The sequence below is a fragment of the Rhododendron vialii genome, chromosome 9a (genome assembly GCF_030253575.1).
Source record: "Rhododendron vialii isolate Sample 1 chromosome 9a, ASM3025357v1".
Lineage (NCBI taxonomy): Eukaryota > Viridiplantae > Streptophyta > Magnoliopsida > Ericales > Ericaceae > Rhododendron > Rhododendron vialii.
The window spans coordinates 17,037,598-17,057,873 of record NC_080565.1 but is presented as its reverse complement, the minus strand read 5'-3'; the positions used below and the strand labels follow the sequence as shown (position 1 = coordinate 17,057,873).

At 43.1% G+C, this 20,276-nt stretch overlaps 2 protein-coding genes across 2 annotated transcripts; both read left to right on the top strand.

The window, feature by feature from the left end:
• The first annotated feature begins 5,433 nt into the window (after positions 1–5,433).
• Positions 5,434–6,236, top strand: LOC131299683 (uncharacterized). Its single transcript, XM_058325262.1, has 2 exons — positions 5,434–5,547; positions 5,598–6,236. The coding sequence occupies exons 1-2, from the start codon at positions 5,434–5,436 to the stop codon at positions 6,234–6,236; spliced, it is 753 nt and encodes a 250-aa protein (XP_058181245.1).
• Positions 6,237–7,241: 1,005 nt separating this feature from the next.
• LOC131299682 (uncharacterized) lies at positions 7,242–8,365 on the top strand. Its single transcript, XM_058325261.1, has 4 exons — positions 7,242–7,319; positions 7,452–7,723; positions 7,779–8,001; positions 8,117–8,365. The coding sequence occupies exons 1-4, from the start codon at positions 7,242–7,244 to the stop codon at positions 8,363–8,365; spliced, it is 822 nt and encodes a 273-aa protein (XP_058181244.1).
• Positions 8,366–20,276: the final 11,911 nt, after the last annotated feature.

Below are 20,276 nucleotides of genomic sequence, written 5' to 3'. Positions count from 1 at the left end.
AAAACTTCTCTCGTCATTCTCCAACTCAAAACATCCATCGAACCATCCAAAGCAAGCCTCAAAGTCTTGATCAAGCACTCAAAAGGTAGTAAGCTACCTACATTTTTGGTTTCTGTTCGAGGAAACCAGGAACCCAAAGCAGGGCTACGAGCAGGCTAACGTGATCGTGGGCTTTTCTTACGAAAAAATGTGATCGTGTGTGTTTTGTGCTGGGGAGTCACTCCCCAGCGCTTGGCATCTCCTCTTGGGCTCGCTGATCATTTCAAATATAAGTGGGGTCCAGGGGCTTTTACATCTATTTTTAGCATTTATTACTTGTTTTCAATACTGTCTTTTTACTATTTTATGTAAAAACATCTCAAAACATTTTCAAAAGCTATTATCCATGTATTTTACCAATTAATTCACTATTTGGATAAAAAAAACATTTTCAGAAACTGATCTGGACAAGTGCTTTGTGTTGGGCACAAGGAATCCAGCACAAAGGAGTTATATCCATTTCTTGCAGTTTTTGACAGTTTGCATTCTCTTCATTCATCACATGTAACTTTTTATACTATTCTACTTTTGTAAATATCGTACACTTCAGCACATGTCTACATGATACACTCTATTTGCTACGTGTTTCTAAAGGTTAAGAATTTAAGCATTTTCTAAAAACCCCACAAATATTTAGTAGAGTCGATCCTTGTATCGAGCGAGAAGAGTGCCAAATAAAAGCCTTCCCTTTTCGTAACTTGGCTCCCGAGCCTGAAAATTTCTGGTTTATTTTTAAACTCAAATATCACTTTCAAGTTCCAGGTTTCACGAGTGGCAAACCATTTTACATAAACTTGGGTGTCGACTCTAAAACCATTTTGAAAACATCGAGCCTATTGGCGAAATCCTCCGGGCACAGTAGCCCACAGTGGCGACTCTGCTAGGGAGTAACTAATCCATGCTTTGAATTTAATACACTCATGAACAATCCCTCAAAAGTCTGCTAAAAACAACTAATGCTCTATGCTTGTTAAGGGAGGAAATGGTGATTCTAACTAGATCCTTGTATCCGACCTTTCCAACCTAGGATTTTACCGACTGTTCATATGTGTTGTCTTTTCAAAGTATTGATTAAAGAGAGCCAAACTTGAAAAATATTTGTGTGATTTTAGAAAATGTTTATATTCTTAATTTTTGCCTTACACTTGCACTGTTCACTAGCCACGCTGGCGTATTTTGGCAATCCTGTTAAACGTCAGGGAATCCCAAAATGCATAGCAACCTCCGACAAAGAAGGGTCACACTGCCATTGACCACTGCTCGGTGTACGTTCAGTAGTGAAAGGCATACCTGTGACCCCGAGTCCGAGGAACCCCTCTCAAACCAAAACCCGGCATTTTGCACTTGTACATAGCCATAGAACTTTCCCAACTAGGACAAGAACCTATGTTTAGGACTATGTGACGTATCCTGCTTACATGCTGCATTTTTCCTGCTTACATGCTACATGGCATCATCATGTTACATCACACATGTATAGTTCTATTGTTAGGTTTGTCCTAGAGCTTCTTTTTCTCTAACCTGCGGTCCAAAGAGGTTGCCAAGACCCAATGAAGAGTCGTGCCCATGGGACGCACGTTGCTTGAGCTAATCCTTGAAACAATGAGCCTTATGGGAAATCAACATTTTGCCAAGTCTTCAATACATTTTTCAATCAAGGATTCAATGGAGAATGAGGGAACGATCAATTGATAATGTCGTGACACTTACACCATCTAGATTACAGTGTCATGCCACTTACACCATTTTGGCTAACAGCGCCACATCGCTCACGCTACCTCGGTTATGGTGTCACGTCATTCTTACCAAGTCGTTTCCAAAATCAAAATTGAAACGTTGAAAGAAGAATGGGTTGAAGATTTAGCTCGTTCTGGCATCCCCTGAGGCTTACAATTTTCAAAGGACACATCGTCAAAAGAGACGCTGAGGATCAAGGCAACCTTCGAGGGCTATTTCCAAACAGTCTAAGAGACTTAAAATCTGTGGAGTGTACCTCCAGTGTTAGCCGTGCTCGAACGGCTCTCCGCATTCTTGTTTAACTTTAAGATTGGTATCTAGGTTGCGACAACCTTATTGCCCTATCTCGAATGGTCAAGATAAGGAGATTGGCGCTGATTCTCGAACAAGAGGAATTTACCCTACTTGACACGACTTACCTGTGGTTGTTGCAACCCTTAGTGCAATGGCTCTTAACTGAAACAAGGGCCGACGGATAGGTCTAGGGAGACTTAGATGGCAACGATGATACATGGACACGACATCCTTTCATGATAAGAACATCGCTCTTGAACCAGTCTTTTGCTTTACTATCAGTTCTGAGTCATTGGGAACAAGAGCCAATGATGCTGGGAGATGAAGCTAATGAAGACCCAACCTCGTTCATCGTGGAAGCCACTGGGACTTATAAAAATTGCATTTTCACACCTGTTGTAACTTGTACTAGAACTAACACTGAGTCCACTAAGTCCGACACTCAGAGTCTAGCTTTGAGTCAGAGTTTGCACCTCTGGGCCCTCCCCATCATACCTTTTATTCTAAGTTCGAGTCCAGTGCTGTGTATCCCCCTAAGGGAACTTCTGATGAAATGAATGAAGTGACTGATTCCGCTTATTCCTCAGTGTTCGAAATAAATTGCATTGACCCTGATAGAGTTTCTGTCACGCCTTCGATTTTTAACATAAATAAATAAACCTTTTCAACAAAAGATTCTCGCATATCATAGATATTACCCAAAAGAGTTCCCACCTGTTTAATTTTACAAACAAGTCCCCAAGTCAAAAGATATACAGCTTTGGCTCTCCGGCCCCAAATAAACTTAAATACAAGTGCGAACAAGTTATCAAGTTACAAACGGTTTAGTCAAAAGAAAATTCTAGAAGGATTAGTTTCAAGCCCATCTTTATCAAAAGAATGTCATTACAAAGATGATAGTGTAACTAAATGAAATTAGCTTCCAAAAAGTCTTTCACTTCCAAGCACACAAGCAAGTAAGCTACTGTCCAACATTTGAACCTGAAAAGAAAGATTAGGTTAAGCTACACTAGCCCAGTAGAAAAATCTTTACCAATTCTATGTGCAAATATGGAGACGATTGCAAAGGAAGTAGATAAGAAGATATAGCTCAATCACCAGATAACAATCAACACAAAGGTATGCCAACATTCACTACGATCGTTCTAAGACATGGTATTATCACAACTAGCCACAAGATTCACAAGACATCAATAGCTCTAACAATCTCGACACAACATGCTATCACCAATCTCCACCGTCTATATTTCCACCCCTTGCGTTACGAAGAACCCTAGCTATTTGGATCACCATATTACCACCCCTTGCATTACGAGACTCACTTGAGTCTCCGTATTACCACCACTTGCGTTACGAGACTCTCTATCCCAACTACCGACCCCAAACGACTACTTTCTTACTCAACATGCGAACTAAAACTTTCTCATGATCACGTTCATACATAAATCATCATACGTCATGCCAACAAACATTGTGCCATAAATACTCTCAAGTAGTCAATCAATCAATAAGATACATTTTGACACATTTTTAACCGAGAAATTCCCTATACACTCCTCATTAGCAGAAGGCTAACGAATTAAGTTAACATCGATTAATCAAGGAAAGTCAATTAAACATGCTTGAGAGAGGTTAGAAGGTGTCAAAAAGGTACTAGAAGTGTCCGGGGTTCAAAACAATCGAAGTGGGAGCAGCATGAACAAAACTGCCCATAAGGCTCCAGTATTGATACAACCAAAATGGTTGTATCGATACAGCAAGCAAATCAGCAATTCCTGAAGTTACTATTTTCTTATGGTAGCGATACGGCAAAGGCCTGTATCGATACAGAGAGGCTTCGAGCAGATTTTCTGCAGATTTTTGAGGGCTCAACAACAACATGAACAACACCTATTTTAGGCATAAATTTCACACCAAATCAACGTATTTACACATAAAGAAGGCAAAGAAATCCCTACCTTGAGTCAAGGAGTGAAACCCAAGAGATTTGAACGAGCCCTAGCTCCAAACTCTTGAAAATCAACAGAGATCTTCTTTTTGAGCCTTAGCCAATGCAATATGAGCCCATGGTCGCGTAGAGGAGGAGAAATGAGGATGGATTCTTGAAGTTTTGGTGAAATGGAGTGAAGTTTTGAATGAGAGCAAGAGAGAGAGAGGGAGAAAGGATGAGAGAGAGAGAGATGGGAGATGAAATAATTCTCTACATACACACACACCCACTATTTATACCCACATATCTTTGAATCACACATACACTCCCTCATGTCTCTATTCTTTCACTTCAATCCTCAATTCAATTAACCACCAAACAAACCACATTTTCTCAATTAGGCAATTAACAAGCATTTCAATAATTAAAATTATCCGGGTCTCTACAGTTCGAGGGGGACATCCCCAAAAGAACTGAGATCTCTAATTGAAAGGCATGCGCAGCCTATAAAAGGAAAAGTAATTTCAATAAACTTGAGCATCAAGGAGAATCCCCGAATGGTTCAAATCGGTTTTGCGTTGTTGTAGGGAGGTATTCCCAAACAAGTTCAAAGAGGGCCTGAACAGGCTGGTACGAGGGACCATGGTGTAAAAATAATAGGGACAGTCGCCGTGCAAGACGGTGTTCAGCGACATGGACCAGTGACATGGGAAGTCATTGGTCCAGAAAGGTTGTACGGAGTCTTGGTCCAGTAAACATGAGAAGTTATTAGACCAAGAGGCTAATAAAGGAGCAGTGACATGTGAATTCATTGGTCCAAGTAGCCTATTCGGTAATGAGAAGGCCGAACAAGAGGAGAAATCTGGGGAAAGCAGCCTCAGGAGCAAGGAATACTCTAGAAGGGTCCAGAAATAGTGGTATTTCGTTAAGGAATGACATCCTGAGAATGTAGGATCTGGGAAAGATACCCAACGGGAATGGGATGTTCGGCCAGTTATGGAAAAGAGTCCTAAAAGGACTAAAGTTATGAACTGATAAGGGAATGAGAACCCAAGATATCCTGGGTTTCCTATACGAGATAGGAATCCTAGGGCAACAGGGATGCTTGGGCAGCAAGCATCTATGAATCTATAAATGCATGGTAAACCTAGAGGTAAAAGGTACGCAATACGCTGCACTTTGCATTATACGAGTTTCCTACTGATAATTAGGGTTTATTGCTAATACGTTATACTAACTTAGGCATCGGAGGGCCTTTGCCACGAGAGGCAAAGGTGCGCTCACCCCTTCTTTGTTTTGCAGATTAGGTTTTCGACGATGAACTTGGGTTCCGGTGGAGAGGCACGAGTAGCCGTTGCAGCACCAATTGTTTTCATCCCCCTACAATTGGCGCCGTTTATGGGAAATGAAAGAGTTCTCTTTGAGAAACGACCATGGAGGAAGAAAATCCAATGACGCCGCTGGACCCGAAGAATTTGCTAGGTGGGGGAGGTGATAAATCCCCACCAGGGGCTCCGAGAAAGCCAGAAGGCGGACATGGGAAGAGGGTGACAAGTAAGGGTAACCCTCTGACCGTCCTGGATAGCTCCAATAATAGGGAGGGCAGGACGGCTACGGGGTCCGAAGGAGTAAATCCGGCTGTGAAAGTGAATCAGTTGCACACTCAAGAAGCGTGCACAACAATGGAGATATCCTTGACAAAAAGAGGCAGAAAATCGAGGAGTTTGCTCGTTTGATCAAGAAACGAGAACATAAGATTCGAGAGTTGGAACAGATCCGAGAACATCCCGAGGATTATGCATATTCACGAAGAAATTCCAGGGGAGACAGACATGCTATGGTGGATTACAAGAAGGCTCCTTCACGAATAAGAAGGAGCAGGAGTCCTACTCCTAGGCGGAACAAGATTTATCCACGAAGAAGGAGGAGCAAATGCAAAAGTCGAACACAAGAGCGCAAGAGGACTTCTTCACGAAAAAGAAGGAGCAGGAGCCGATACCCCACTCCCGAGGAAGAAGGGACCAGAAAACATCACAGGGATAGGTATGAGAGACTGGATTCTGATTGGGAGAGGAGTGCTCCCAAACATATGAAGGAACGTGAAGAGGGGACCATGTCTGCACGAGAAGTAGCACGAAAGGCCCTCAGCAATATAGCATCCTCCCCTTTTGCAAAGAGGTTACAAGGGGCAAGATTACCGGGTAGGGTGAAGCACGGTGCGTTCATCCTCTATTAAACAAACACGGATCCCGTGACACACATACAGCATTACCAGCAGGCAATGTTTATGCACAATCGGGATAATGCAATTATGTGCAAGATGTTCTCATCAAGTTTGGGGAAGGTAGCTTTGTCTTGGTTCCATAAATTGGGTCCGTGCTCCATCCAAGGATGGAGGCAGTTGGTTGAGGAATTTACTGCTCAGTTCCTAACGAGCAAAAGAGCACCTAAGACTTTTGAGAGTCTCTCCGTTATGAAGCAAGGAGAGGACGAGCCGACCAGGGACTATGCGAAAAAATACTAGGAGACTTTCAACGAGATTGAAAGTTGTAGTGAGGAGTATGCAATAGCCACGTTCAAAACTGGGCTGCCTATTCTGGGAGAACTGTGTAAGTCATTAAACATGAGTCCAGTAGGAACACTGGCAAAACTAATGGAACGAATAGAGCAGCATGCCAGGAACGAAGATGACATACTCCGGGAAGACAGCAAGGTGGTTACCAAGCAAGCCAAGGGGCCTGCGAAGAAGGTAGATAAACCAGAGCCCAAAACTTGTAAGGAGTGAAGAGAATATGGGCAGGCTAAGAAAGAGCCGTATAAGGAGAAACGAGCTCCAGACCCCAAGTCCTTCTTTTCAATAAATACGGTTTAGAAAGAACCAATCTATAGGATTCTTTATCGAATAAAGAATCAGCCTTACTTGAAATGGCCCCTAAACCTGGGAGGAGATAAAGACACAAAACGGGCTATGAATCAACACTGCATCTACCATAAGGACTGGGGCCACATGACTGATGACTGTGAGATGTTTAAGAAACACCTTGATGATTTGGTCTCTCATGGCTACCTCAAAGAAATTATCCAAGAAGACCTCAAGGATAAAGAGAAAGCAATGGAGTTGGACTACGAATAAAATCCAAGGGGCGTAATCCATATGATACATGGATTGGTTGAACCTTATACGAGAAATGAGGTGAGATTGTTCCAGAGGCAGATTAAACACGACCAACATGTCATGCAAATGGGAAAGAAAAGAGGACGTGAAGAAGTATACAACAAGGGCATAGTCTTCACGGATGAGGACCTGGGAGGAGTCCAGGTGCCCCATAACGATGCTTTGGTCATAACCCTATGAATTGGGGAATATGACATAAAGAGGATTTTGGTGGACTCAAGAAGCTGCACGGACGTACTATACTACAATGCGTTCAAAAAGTTGGGATTGACCCAGGCGGATTTGGTGCAGTCAATAACCCCTCTCGTAGGATTTGGAGCAGGTGCAGTTTGGCCATTGGGCAAGGTAACTCTACCTATTCGGGCAGGGATAGTAGTGCTACATACCGACTTCCTAGTAGTGGATGTTCCGTCTTCTTATAATGCCATTATAGGAAGAACCTGGTTGCACAAGATGAGGGCAGTTTCCTTTACCTACCATCAGATGGTAAAATTTCCTGGGTCCAATGGAGTTGAAAAGATTAGTGGAAACCAGAAAGTTATCCAACAGTGCCTATTTCTATAATCAAGAAAGCACCTAAAGCAAAATTGGTCCAAGCCGTAGAGATTCTGGACTAGCCGACCATCGAGGATGTCGGAGGGGAGCCGCCGAGAAAGTGGTAGAAGGTTTAAAGAAGATTCAGATCAATGAGACTGATCCAAAAAGGTATTTCCTGATTGGGGAAAACCTGAGCAAAAAAGAAGAACAAGAGTTGGTTGGATTCCTGAGGGAATACATTGACGTGTTTGCCTGGGTCCCCGAAGAGATGCCTGGGGTGGATGCAAACGTGATTTGTCACCACTTAAATGTGGATCCACAACACAAGTCCATGATGCAGAAAAAATGAAGATCAGCCGTATAGCACGTGGATGCTGTAATTGAGGAGGTTGACTGCTTGTTAGAAGCAAAGGCTATACGAGAAGTTTTGTTACCCAGAGTGGTTGTCTAACACTGTGGTAGTAAAGAAAAAGAATGGGAAGTGGCATGTCTGTGTGGACTTCACGGATTTAAACAAGGGCTGTCCAAAGGACAGTTTCCCCCTCCCAAGGATAGATCAATTGGTGGATGCAACAGCTGGGTATGGGTGGATGAGTTTTCTCAACGCATATTGGGGGTATCATCAGATTGCCATATATGGGCCCGATCAATAGAAGACTTCATTTATCACACCAAGAGGGCTCTACTGTTACAGTGTCATGCCTTTTGGTTTGAGGAATGCCGGTGCAACATACCAAAGGTTGGCAACGATTATGCTAAAGAAGTTGCTCGGCAAAACTATGGAGGTGTACATAGACGACATGATGGTCAAAAGCAAGGAGAAGCAAGACCACATAGCTGACTTAAAGGAAGCCTTTGAAATTCTGAGAGAGTACAGGCTGAAACTCAACGCCTCGAAGTGTGCGTTTGGAGCAAGCTCAGGGAAATTCTTTCGTGACCATAAGAGGGATAGAGGCAAATCCCGACCAAATAACAGCTTTGTAGAGACTTCAAAGTCCAAAGACCATGAAGGAGGTCCAAAGATTAACTGGAATGGCAGCAGCTCTGTAGAGACCCGTATTTTTTTTTTTTATCATTTGAATTGTTTATTAATTGACTAATTAAAAGAATATAGTTTATTTTGTGGCTATTTGGATTAAGGATTGAAATGAGGGAATTGAATCTTGAGGGAGTGGGTGTGTGATTAAAAGATATAGGGGTATATATAGTGGGTGTATGCATTGTAGGAGATTAATTTTCATCTCTTCTCTCTCTCTCTACCATCCCTCTCTCTCCCTCTCATTCGAAATTTCTCCCTCTCATCTCCTTTCACTCAAAACTCCTCCAAGACCTTAAGAACCTTAAAGATCAACCACCCCTCGGCCCTCCAATCGCGTTCTCGAGCTCAAAATTTCGTGGGTCAAGCTTGGAGGGAAGTTCTTGGTCGCTTTGGAGGTCTGGGGCTCGCTTGGATTTCGATCAATCGCTTGGGTCTCGTTCAAATCACTTGAGGTAGGGATTTCTTACTCTCTCTATGTGTTTATGGGCTAATTATGTGCCTTGATCGTGCTTGGTTCGTTGTTTGTTATTGGAGTTTCATTGTTGAAAAGCTAAAAAATCTGCAGAAAAACTCTGTGGTATTGATACCCTTAAAAGGGGTATCGATACCCCACTCTCCTTTGGACCAGACTCTGGCCAGGTATTGATACCTCGATCAGGGGTATCAATACCCCTTTTCTGTTCCGGACAGATTTGGTTCTTTTGTTTCTTCTCGTGCCGATTCGAACCCCGAACACTTCAAACACCTTTTGAATAGCTTCCAATCACTTCCAACTTAATTGTTCGTACCTCGACAGATTCATTGACCAATCGACCACTTTGGGCCCTCGTCGTAGCTTAGAAAAGTGTAGAATTAAACGGTTAGGATACTCGTTCTTTATTTTACACTTTTGGTTTATTGAAGTAGATGTTGTAGTATGTCTTAATGATCGCTATAGACTTGTTAAGCATTATTAAATGACGTGATGATTGGTGAATTGAGAAATGTACTATGGAGGCGTTATTGAGTACCGTAGGCCATAAAGTATATCGTAGGGTACATCGTTGGTCGATGGGGGTTTTCCTAACGGTCTAGATGAGAATAGAGTAACCCGTATCCTCATGCTTCATTTTATTGACCTTCCTAGGTTCTTTTGGCATCTAATCTATAAGATTCTCATTTAGAACCTAGCGGATGATGTGTTGTAGAGTCATTTTTGGGTTCGGTACGTGACATAAGGCATCGTGATAGACTTTGAAGGATAACATGAACCTAAGGTATTTAATGATGTACAAAAGGACATGTTTATGAGTTTATAATATATTGAATGATGATGAATGAAAGCATGTGACCTTGGGAAGTGTTGTCTCCTTGTATTCGGATTGTTAATGCTTATGTGTTTATGTGAGTTGTGAATTTTGAATTGAGGGTCTTGCAACGCAAGGTGTGGTAATGCAGAGACTCTAGAGGGCCCGTTACGCAAAATGTGGTAAGGCGGAAACCCAGGTAGAAAGAGAGTTCACTGTCACGCATGGGGTGGTAACACAGTTGAATTTCTCATAAAATGAAGAATGTTGAAGTTGATGTCAGAAGTATACGTTGTTACTTGAACTGTTTGCTGCTTGAGATGATGACCGTTAAAGAAAGAGATAAACAACTGACTCTACTAAGGATTTGAAAAGAAAGGAACTTGTCTTTTTTTGAAAAAGGATTTTTATTAAAATTCTCCGGCTATTCTTGAGTGAATCAACGGTTTCTGGTATTCGTGCGCAGAATCAATGGACTCCGGCTATTCAAACTCGAATCAACGGAGTTTGACTAGTAGAGGTCGAGAGTATTTCTCAAAATTATTTTGAAAATCAAAAAGGAATGTTTTCTTTTATGAAAAGAGGCTTGATGGTAAATGGAAAAGGATGGGAAAGTCAAGTGTGGCATTCATTTGAGGAGACTTGAATTGGTTTGAGAAATTGTCGTTGTCATTTTGATTGATGTGTGTTTAACGCTACCTCTAGATTGATGTATAAATGGCTAGGCATATCTATAAGACGTATTGAATTCCGTAGTCGTTGTTCGTCGGTTTATTGTGCCTTTTGTACCTTCGATCGTTCATTGAAAATCATTCACTCTTATTGCGTGTTTCATCGCATTTACATATAGCTTGAGTACAAAAATTTCTACTGGGCTAGTGTAGCTCAACCTATCATTTTCAGGTATATCTTAAAGACCTTGACGCGAAGTGCATGGTGTGCATGCTTGATCTTATCTCTTTTGAAAGCCGCCGAGAAGTGATTTCATCGTCTTTTGTATGATCTCTTGGAAAGATGAAATTGTAAATTTATTTGAAGTCTTTTAATTTCAGATATTATGTAACCTCTAAATTTTACTCTTTTAACTAGCTATGGAATTCGGGCCGTGGTGCCAATGTTGTAAATGTTTAAACTTGGGGAACTTGGTTTGTAAATAATCTTTTGAAAATTCTCTTTTGGGTATAATATATATATTGTGCGAGGATCATTTATTGAAATGGATTATTTATTTATGTTGAAAATTGAGGGCGTGACAAGCTCTTAACAGATTCATCAGCCGGTCCAACGATAAGTGTAGGCCCTTCTTTCAGTTGCTGAAAAGGAGAGAAGGATACGAATGGGGAGTTGAATGCGAAAAGGCGTTCCAAAACCTGAAGAAGTACTTGGCAGCGGCCCCGCTCTTGTCTACTTCTGAACCAGGTGAGTCCTTAACTTTGTACTTAGCAGTCTCTGAACATGCTATTAGTGTAGTATTATTGAGGGACAAGGGATCCGAGCAAATCCTTATTTACTACGTGAGTAAGACATTGTTAGACACAGAAACGAGATATCTGCCACTTGAGATATTGGTCCTGGGACTAAGAACAACGGCAAGGAAGTTGCCTCATTATTTCCAGAGTCAAAGAATTGTGGTTTACATAGAGTTTCCGTTGAAATCATTGCTACGAAAAGCAAATTTCTCGGGATGAATATCGACTTGGTCGGTGGAACTTAGCCAGTACGATATTGACTATCAGCCACGCATAACAATTAAAGGATAGGTGTTGGCAGATTTTGTAGCAGAGTTTTCTCCTGCAGTAGCTCCACAGCCTCCTATGAGAAAGGAGCAGCTAGTTAAGCCATAACCAGGAAGGTTAAGGCATCTGCCGAATAGGATCCCTTAGAATGGAAACTATTCATTGATGGTTCCGTATGCAATACTGGTTTAGGGATTGGAGTTGTGCTCTTTCCTCCTGAGGGAGTAATGTTGGAATGGTCCCTTCGACTGGGTTTCAGTGCTTCAAACAATGTGGCGGAGTATGAGGCATTCCTAGCAGGTTTAAGAAGTGCAAAGACCATGAAGGTAAAGAGAATAAGGGCGTACTGTTATTCACAGCTTGTGGTGAACCAGCTATCCGAACTATATGAGGCCCGGAATGAGAAAATGGCAGCCTATGTGGAGGCCGCCTAGGATTTGCTTGACACGTTTGAGAATGTGTACATTAAGCAGATAAGTTTTGGGCAGAATGCCCATGCAGATTCGCTGGCATGGTTGGCTACAACTCTGCCAACCGAGTTAAGAGGAAGGTGGCAGTGGATTATCTTGCTGAGCCAAGTATTGGAAGAAGTGTGGAATTGGTCTTGGACGTGAACCAAGGATCAAGTTGGATGGATCCAATTGTGGAGTTTTTACGAGATGGATCACTCCCCACGGATAAAAAGGAGGCTCACAAGATAAAGAAAAAATCTAGACTATTTTGGCTGTCACCTAAAAGAAAGTTATACAGAAAGTCCTTCACTGGACCATACTTACTTTGTGTGCACCCCAAGATGGTGCAAAAGTTTCTCCATGAGATTCACGAGGGAACATGTGGAAGCCATGCTGGAGGCAGGTCCATTGCCCACTGAGCAATAAACCAGGGTTACTGGTGGCCGCACATGCAGGAGGATTCAAAGGTGTATGGAAAGATTTGTGAGAAGTGCCAGAAATTCTCACTGATGATCTAAACACCAGCCGATGATCTGGTGCCGTTGACAAGTCCTTGGCAATTCGCACAATGGGGGATGGACATCGTGGGTCCACTCCACAAGGCAACTTGGAATAGGAAATTTCTGTTGGTAGCAACAGATTATTTCACTAAGTGGATTGAGGTAGAGCCATTGGCCAAGATCACTGAACCTATGATAGAAGGTTCATGTGGAAGAGTATTATTACTTGATTTGGGGTCCCTTATTCGTTGATTACGGATAATGGGTCCCAATTTCAGAAGAAGTTGAAGGCCTTTTGTGCCCAATATGGGATTAGGAATTATTACTCGACCCCAGCCTACCCATAGAGTAATGGGCAAGCGGAAGCATCCAACAAAACCATACTTGACGGGATCAAGAAGAGGTTGGACAAAGCAAAGAGGAAGTGGCTCGAACGAATTGCCATTGGTCCCGTGGGCGCACTGAACAACTCCTAGGAGGTCTATGGGAAAGACCCCCTATTCATTAACATATGGAACAGAGGCTGTTATTCCATTGGAGGTGGGTTTGCCAACCAACAGGACCACTTTGGTTGAAAGTGGAGGCAATGATAGAGCCTTGGAGATTGAATTGGATCTGGCTTAGGAACAGAGAGAAAGGGCTCTGGTTCATTTGGCCTCATATCAGGAGCAGCTGATGAAAAACTACAACATGCATGTCCACCCAAGAGAATTTGGCATTGGAGACTTTGTGCTTCGTAAGGTGCTTGGCAATACCAAGGTGGCCAACGAGGGCAAGTTGGGGGCCAATTGGGAAGGCCCATATCGAGTAACTGAGATAGTGGGCATTGGGGCTTATTGTTTGGCAGACCTAAACGGGAACCTGGTACCAAGGCCTTGGAATGTCCATAATTTGAGGAAGTTCTTTGCGTGAAAGACTTCAGTTTATTTTTTCATTCTGTTTTACGATGCACATCGTGATTGTGTGGGAATTACGAATAGAATTCTCTTGTTTTTTATCTCTTGGTAGTTGCAAGGGGTACGCATAACGCCTCCTTGAGTTATCAGTTTATGAATAAAGATTTTGATTATAAATTTTTACAAACTTTATGGCCTCTTATGATTATGAATTTCCACTTCTTTCTTTTATTTGAATACGGAGCTAGAAAGTTGTACACCTCCTTTTCTCGCTTCTTATTGGGGATTAGAGAGGTGTAATACGTGCAGTATGAATTATGAGCAAATTCAAAACTTGACCAAGTATGAATAAACTTGGGATGCATACGACAGACATGCACCATTTTGCCAATGTATGGATACATTTGGGCACCAGTCTAAGTATGGGACACTTAGAAGCAATAAATCTCTAAGTATGAAATACTTAGGTGCATATGATCACATGCACAGACAGCTAAGTACGAGAAAACTTAGGAACTTAACCAAGTTTGAACAAACTGGGGTGCATACGAGGACATGCAAATCATCCAAGTACAATTACTTGAGTATTTTTTCATAAGTATGAGTAAACTTAGTGGGCATTTATCCAAGTATGTGAAACTTGGGGAGCATATGTGAACATGCAAATTTATCTAAATATGAGAAACTTACGAGCCTGTCAAAGTATGAACAAACTTGGGGTGCAAATGAGAACATGCAACGTTAAGCTAAGTATGAAAACACTTAGGCAACTTACACGCATATTAGCACTTATTCTCTAAAAGTACAAAGAACTTTGAGTGCATACATAAAGCGTGCAATATATTGAAATTGCACAGTTGGGGCAACAAATGGCTACGAATAGCCACTAACAGAAGTTTAAAGTCACTACATGTAGGCCTGGCAAAGCCAAGCAAGCAAAAGTCAGTGTTATGCCTCGAGAGGCCAAATACTTGTTTTAACAAATGTTTGAAAATGTACCATGTGCCGCGCAAGGCAAGCTCTAAGGCCAAGCGGGGCCAACTAATTGTTCTGAAAAGTTAAAGATTGTTCATAAGGGATGAAATTATACTTACTCTTTGGCGGTAAGGTCTTGGATGGCAGGAGGGGAAGCTTGAACGAGTGTGTCCTCCACAACCGTGCTACCTTCAGCAGGACCACCACTGGCTTCCTTTTGGCTAGGGTAGGGCACTTCATCAGCTTGATCAGCATCAGCACCAGGTTGCTCGAAGATTTGTGCATTCAACTCCCTGTCCAGGCTATCCTCCTCCTCCAGAACTTCTTCCTCGGTCAACGCTGCCATAATACTCGGGAGATTGTTTTCAATCCACAGCGGGGATGATTCAGCCGTACTTGATTTCCTGAGGCATGTTGTCCAAGACGCAGCCCAGATTTGGTCTTGGATAGCAGGCATCTGGGTCTTGTAACTTTCAGTAGCTACGTTGACACCTTCGTTGTACCCCTGCTGATACGAACCCTTGGCTTCATTTTTACTTGCTTCTAGTTCCATGAGGGTCTGGTTCAGGCTGTCTTTAGCCCCGTCTAGTTTGCTTTTCAGCTCATCTGCAAATCCCCGAGTTTGGTTTCTCTCTCTCTCAAGGTGAGCAATTGTGCGTTCCATATTGGCATTATCACTGGCCAACTTAGCGCACTGTGGTTCCACCTGGCCAAGCCTTTAGGCCATTGCCACCATTTTTTGTACAGACTTGACACAGCATACAGAACTTAGTAAATACAAGTACAACAAAATACAGGTGCGAAAGGTTAAAGGGGCAAACGTTAGCACTGTGAACCATGAGGGAGCTGAGAAATTTGTCAAAAGAGTTTTGCACCTCCCTTTGCATATCTCCAGGAAGTAAGAAGGTTTGAGACAGGGCCAGTGTAGTGTCCTCGGATTTAGCACTGTCTCGTATGTTTACGGGACAATTTCCATGACATAGATGAGGAGCCCAGGCTGGAATCGTGGTTGTGGACCAACGGGTTGTAAGGGTTCCATCAGGAGCAGCAATATCGATTGAAGATGAATCAAGGCGTTGATGCTTGTCACGATGAGCGTCGGCCACCTCACTTGGTGAAAACCCTAGGAGGTGCTTTAGTTTGAGTATGGGCCCGACGACCATGGCCCTGGGAACTACTGTAGCTCCGAGAAATGCCACGACCCCGACCAGCGCCGGGAACGGTTAGAAGGCTGCCAAGGTTGATTGACTGGTTCATCTCTTGAGTTGAAGGTGGAGGAGAAGGAGTGTAGCCACTTGATGTGGAAGTAGAAGTTTCCTCGGCGAGAGGAATAGGATCGTAAGGAATTGGAGGGTTTGAGAATGCCTTTCTCCTTGTTGTTCGGGGTTTGAGCTCGAAGGGCCAAGGAGTGCTGGGTTATTAGCTGCATAGGTTTGCCGGTCAATGAACCCCCCGTAAGACGCTCTGTAGCTGAAAAGCACTTGGGCTGCTCTTGCTCGACCAATAAGATGTGTGCCTTGCCCGTTGAAAGCTAACGCCTGATTGATATCTGCGACGTGGACTTGTGGGGTGATGATGTCGTGACCCTGGTTGACGTTTGTGGCTGCAACGAAATATGCAACATAAAACATTAGTAAAAGCATGAGGAAGCTTTGATTAAAAGAAAAACAAACAAAACAAGAGGAAATAACTAACGTGGGCGCCCAAATCTGTGAGGGGCATGGAATCCTATCACCTGGCCATCCTTATCTCTGGGCTCAAAATTCCCCGTGATGATAAGAAAATCGTTGTCATCCCCCCGAGTAGAGTCAGGAAGCTCAAGGACTATTTTTTTTCTAGAGTCCTTGCTTTTCAAATAGTATGTAAGGGCATCTTTTGTTCTAGAGATGCTATAAAGAAGGTGAATGTCATGTAAACCTAGGGATGTGCCTAGCATTTGATTGATGGCATTGACACCCATGACAACACAAAAGAAATTGGCAGAAACTTGCATCGGGGATAGTCAATAATGGGCTAGGACCTGATGAAGCAGGGGTGCCAAGGGAAACCTAACACTACCCTCAACAACGGCGACTACTGGAATGTGGAGGGTGTCATGATCAGGACACTCGCGTATGGCGTCCTCAGGGGCTAGAGCAGTGGCCATGTTATCAGGGATCTTGTAACGAGATCTGAATTGGGCCATCGCTTGGGGAGTGTTGCAGTGCCGCCTGAACCTTCCTAATGCTAGAAGGTGTGTTTTACAGACGAGAAATGGGGTGTTGAAAAAACCCTAAGCGAGAAAGAAACCCTAAATCAAAAATAATGAGGGAAAATAGAGAACAATGACTTATGGAGTAACGATCAGGGTTCCTAAAATGCAAAAGGGAAGGGGCCTCGAGACGATGAACAGTGCTTCAATGGTGGTTATGCACAAGTCTTCCTTTTGCAGACGGAGTCTTAAGAAGGAGTGGGGGTTTCAAAAAGGGACGAAATCCCACATATACCCTAATGAGTGGGGTGGCGTATGTGAGACGTCACTTCAGACGCCGTTTGGGCATCCCGTTCCATAGAGGATGTCCATTCGCATTTAATATGGGCGGTACGAGGCATGCCACCTGTAAAGGCAGGTGCGGGAAAAGCCTGTCTAGCCCAAACGAAGAGACGTTTAGCCTGGACTAATGATGAGTGTTGCACCAAATATGCGAAATGAGGTGCAGAAGCAGAATAAATTTGCTCGATGCTTGGGAGCTTTGCTCGTTATTCAAAGTAGAAATAACGGGTAAAGCTGGGGAGCAATTGTAGGGAGGTATTCCCGAACAGGTTCAAAGAGGGCCCGAATAGGCTGGTACGAGGGACCATGGTGTAAAAATAATTGGGACAGTCGCTGTGCAAGACACTGTTCAATGATATTGACCAGTGACATGGGAAGTCATTGGTCCAGAAAGGTTGTACGGAGTCTTGGTCCAGTAAACATAAGAAGTTATTAGACAAAGAGGCTAATAAAGGAGCAGTGACATGTGAAGTCACTAGTCCAAATAGCCTGTTCAGCAATGAGAAGGCCGAACAAGAGGAGAAATCTGGGGAAAGCAACCTCAGGAGCAAGGAATACTCTAGAAGGGTCCAAAAATAGCGGTATTCCATTAAAGAATGACATCCCGAGAATGTAGGATCTGGGAAAGATACCCAACGGGAATAGGATGTTCAGCTAGTTATGGAAAAGAGTCCTAAAAGGACTAAAGTAATGAACTGATAAGGGAACGAGAATCCAAGATATCCTGGGTTTCCTATACGAGATAGGAATCCTAGGGCAACAGGGATGCTTGGGCAGCAAGCATCTATGAATCTATAAATACAAGGTAAACCTAGAGGTAAATGGTACGCAATACGCTGCACTTTGCATTATACGAGTTTCCTACTAATAACCAAACCAAACCAAACCGAGCCTTAAGTCTCATTCACTTGGGGTCGGCTACATGAATTCTTTTCCTCCATTGAGCCCTGTCGAGGGCCACTTGTTCACACCAACCTACTATACTCATATCGTTGCGCACCACGGCATCTAATATCAATTTAGGTCTACCGCTCCCCATAGTATTGCTACCCAAAACTATTCTATCTGCTCTTTTAACTACTGCATCTCCTGGTCTACGGTAGACATGCCCAAACCATCTTAGCCTATTTTCCCTCAACTTCGCTTCTATGGGTGCTATGCCTACCATCTCACGAACCATTTCATTTCTAATCCTGTCTCTTCTAGTCTTGCCACACATCCACCTCAACATTCTAATTTCTGCTACACTCATCTTGTTCACCTGTTGTTTCTTAATAAGCCAACATTCTGTGCCGTAAAGCATCGTTGGTCTGATGGCAGTTCCACAGAATTTTCCCTTCAATTTTATGGGTACCCTCTTGTCACACAATACACCATTAGCGCTTCTCGACTTGAGCCACCCCACTTGGATCCTATGGGTCACATCATCGGCAATCTCTCCATCTCTACTAATGATTGAGCCTAAATATCTAAAATGATCACTCTTAGGTATCTCCTGGTCTTGGATCATCACTCTTTCTTCTTGCGCACTGCTGGTACCACTAAATTTGCACACCATATACTCGATTTTACTCCTACTTATTTGAAAACCCTTTGACTCTAATGCTTCCCTCCAAATTTCTAGTTTCGTATTAACACCTCTAGTGGTTTCATCTACGAGGACAATGTCACCTGCAAACATCATACACCATGGGATATCCTCCTGAAATTGTCTAGTCAATTCATCCATAACTAAGGCAAAAAGGTACGGGCTCAAGGCTGACCCTTGATGCAATCCTACAGTGATTGGGAATTCACTTGTTTCCCCTACCGATGATCGAATGGTAGTGACGGCACCTTCATACATGTCTCTAATTACCTCGATATACCCTTTGGTCACTCCCTTTCTCTCCAGAACCCACCATATGATGTCTCTAGGCACCCTATCATAAGCCTTTTCTAAGTGTATGAAAACCATATGGAGATCCTTCTTCTTTGCTCTATGTTTTTCTACCATTCTCCTTAATAAGTAGATAGCTTCCATGGTTGATCTTCCAGGCATGAACCCAAACTGTTTCTCTGACACCGTAGTCACCATCCTCAAGCGATGCTCAATAACTCTTTCCCGCAACTTCATCGTATGACTCATCAATTTAATACTTCTATAGTTGTTGCAGCTTTGGATATCCCCTTTATTCTTATAGATAGGTACTAGAGTGCTCCTACTGATAATTAGGGTTTATTGCTAGTATGTGATACTAACTTAGGCATCGGACCCGTGGCAAAGGTGCGTTCACCCCTTCTCTGTTTTACAGATTAGGTTTCCGACGACTAACTAGGGTTCCGGTGGAGAGGCACGAGTAGCCGTTGCAATCTAGTGCTATCCTAAGCACCAATTGTTTTCATCCCCCTACAGTTGTCTCCGGAGGAGCGCCAAGAATACATAAGTTTACTCAAAGAACTCAAAGACGTCTTTACATGGTCCCACATGCCTGGAATCGATCATGAAATCGCGGAACACCGAATTACCCTCTATCCCAATGCAAAAGCTGTTAAGCAAAATAGAGAAAAATCGGGCATTGCTCGAAATATCGAAGTAGACCCTTCGAAAATCCAAGCCATTCTTGAAACGAAGCCGCCGCAATCTAAGAAGGACGTGCAAAGCTTCCTTGGAAAAATCCAACTCGACCTCAACTTGTGTGCCGATGTTTCGTCAAAAGGTCTCTTTGATGCCACCAGTCCCAGGAAAACTTTTGATCCTTCACCGCGTCCTCAATGGGATGCAAGCTGGCACAAGAAGGAGACGATGGGGTTGAGAAGGCAATTAACTATCTTAGCAATCCTTGAGAAAACCACTGAGTCGATACAGAATTGACACGAGCAATTGCCACTAGCACTTTGGGGGTACCGGACATCCGTATGTACTCCAACTGGAGCAACACCCTAGTACTTGGTGTACGGCACGAAAGCCGTTCTCTCCATCGAGTTATAGGAACCATTGCTAAGAGTCATGGCAGAATGTGACGTAAGCAAACTAAAAGCCCTTTACCATGTGTAAGGCTATCAACGAAGAATCGCCCATAAATTCGACAAAAAGGTGTAATCCAGAAATCTAATGGAGGGGGACATGGTTATGAAGGAAATCCGAGCACTTGTCGTTGATCTAAG

Coding starts and splice junctions, on each gene's coding strand:
- LOC131299683 (XM_058325262.1), top strand. CDS start 5,434: ATGGAGGAAGAAAATCCAATGACGCCGCTGGACCCGAAGAATTTGCTA. Junction 5,548..5,597: donor AAGGCGGACATGGGAAGAGG/GTGACAAGTAAG, acceptor CTCCAATAATAG/GGAGGGCAGGACGGCTACGG.
- LOC131299682 (XM_058325261.1), top strand. CDS start 7,242: ATGGGAAAGAAAAGAGGACGTGAAGAAGTATACAACAAGGGCATAGTC. Junction 7,724..7,778: donor AACCAGAAAGTTATCCAACA/GTGCCTATTTCT, acceptor TCCAAGCCGTAG/AGATTCTGGACTAGCCGACC. Junction 8,002..8,116: donor TGCCTGGGGTGGATGCAAAC/GTGATTTGTCAC, acceptor ACTGCTTGTTAG/AAGCAAAGGCTATACGAGAA.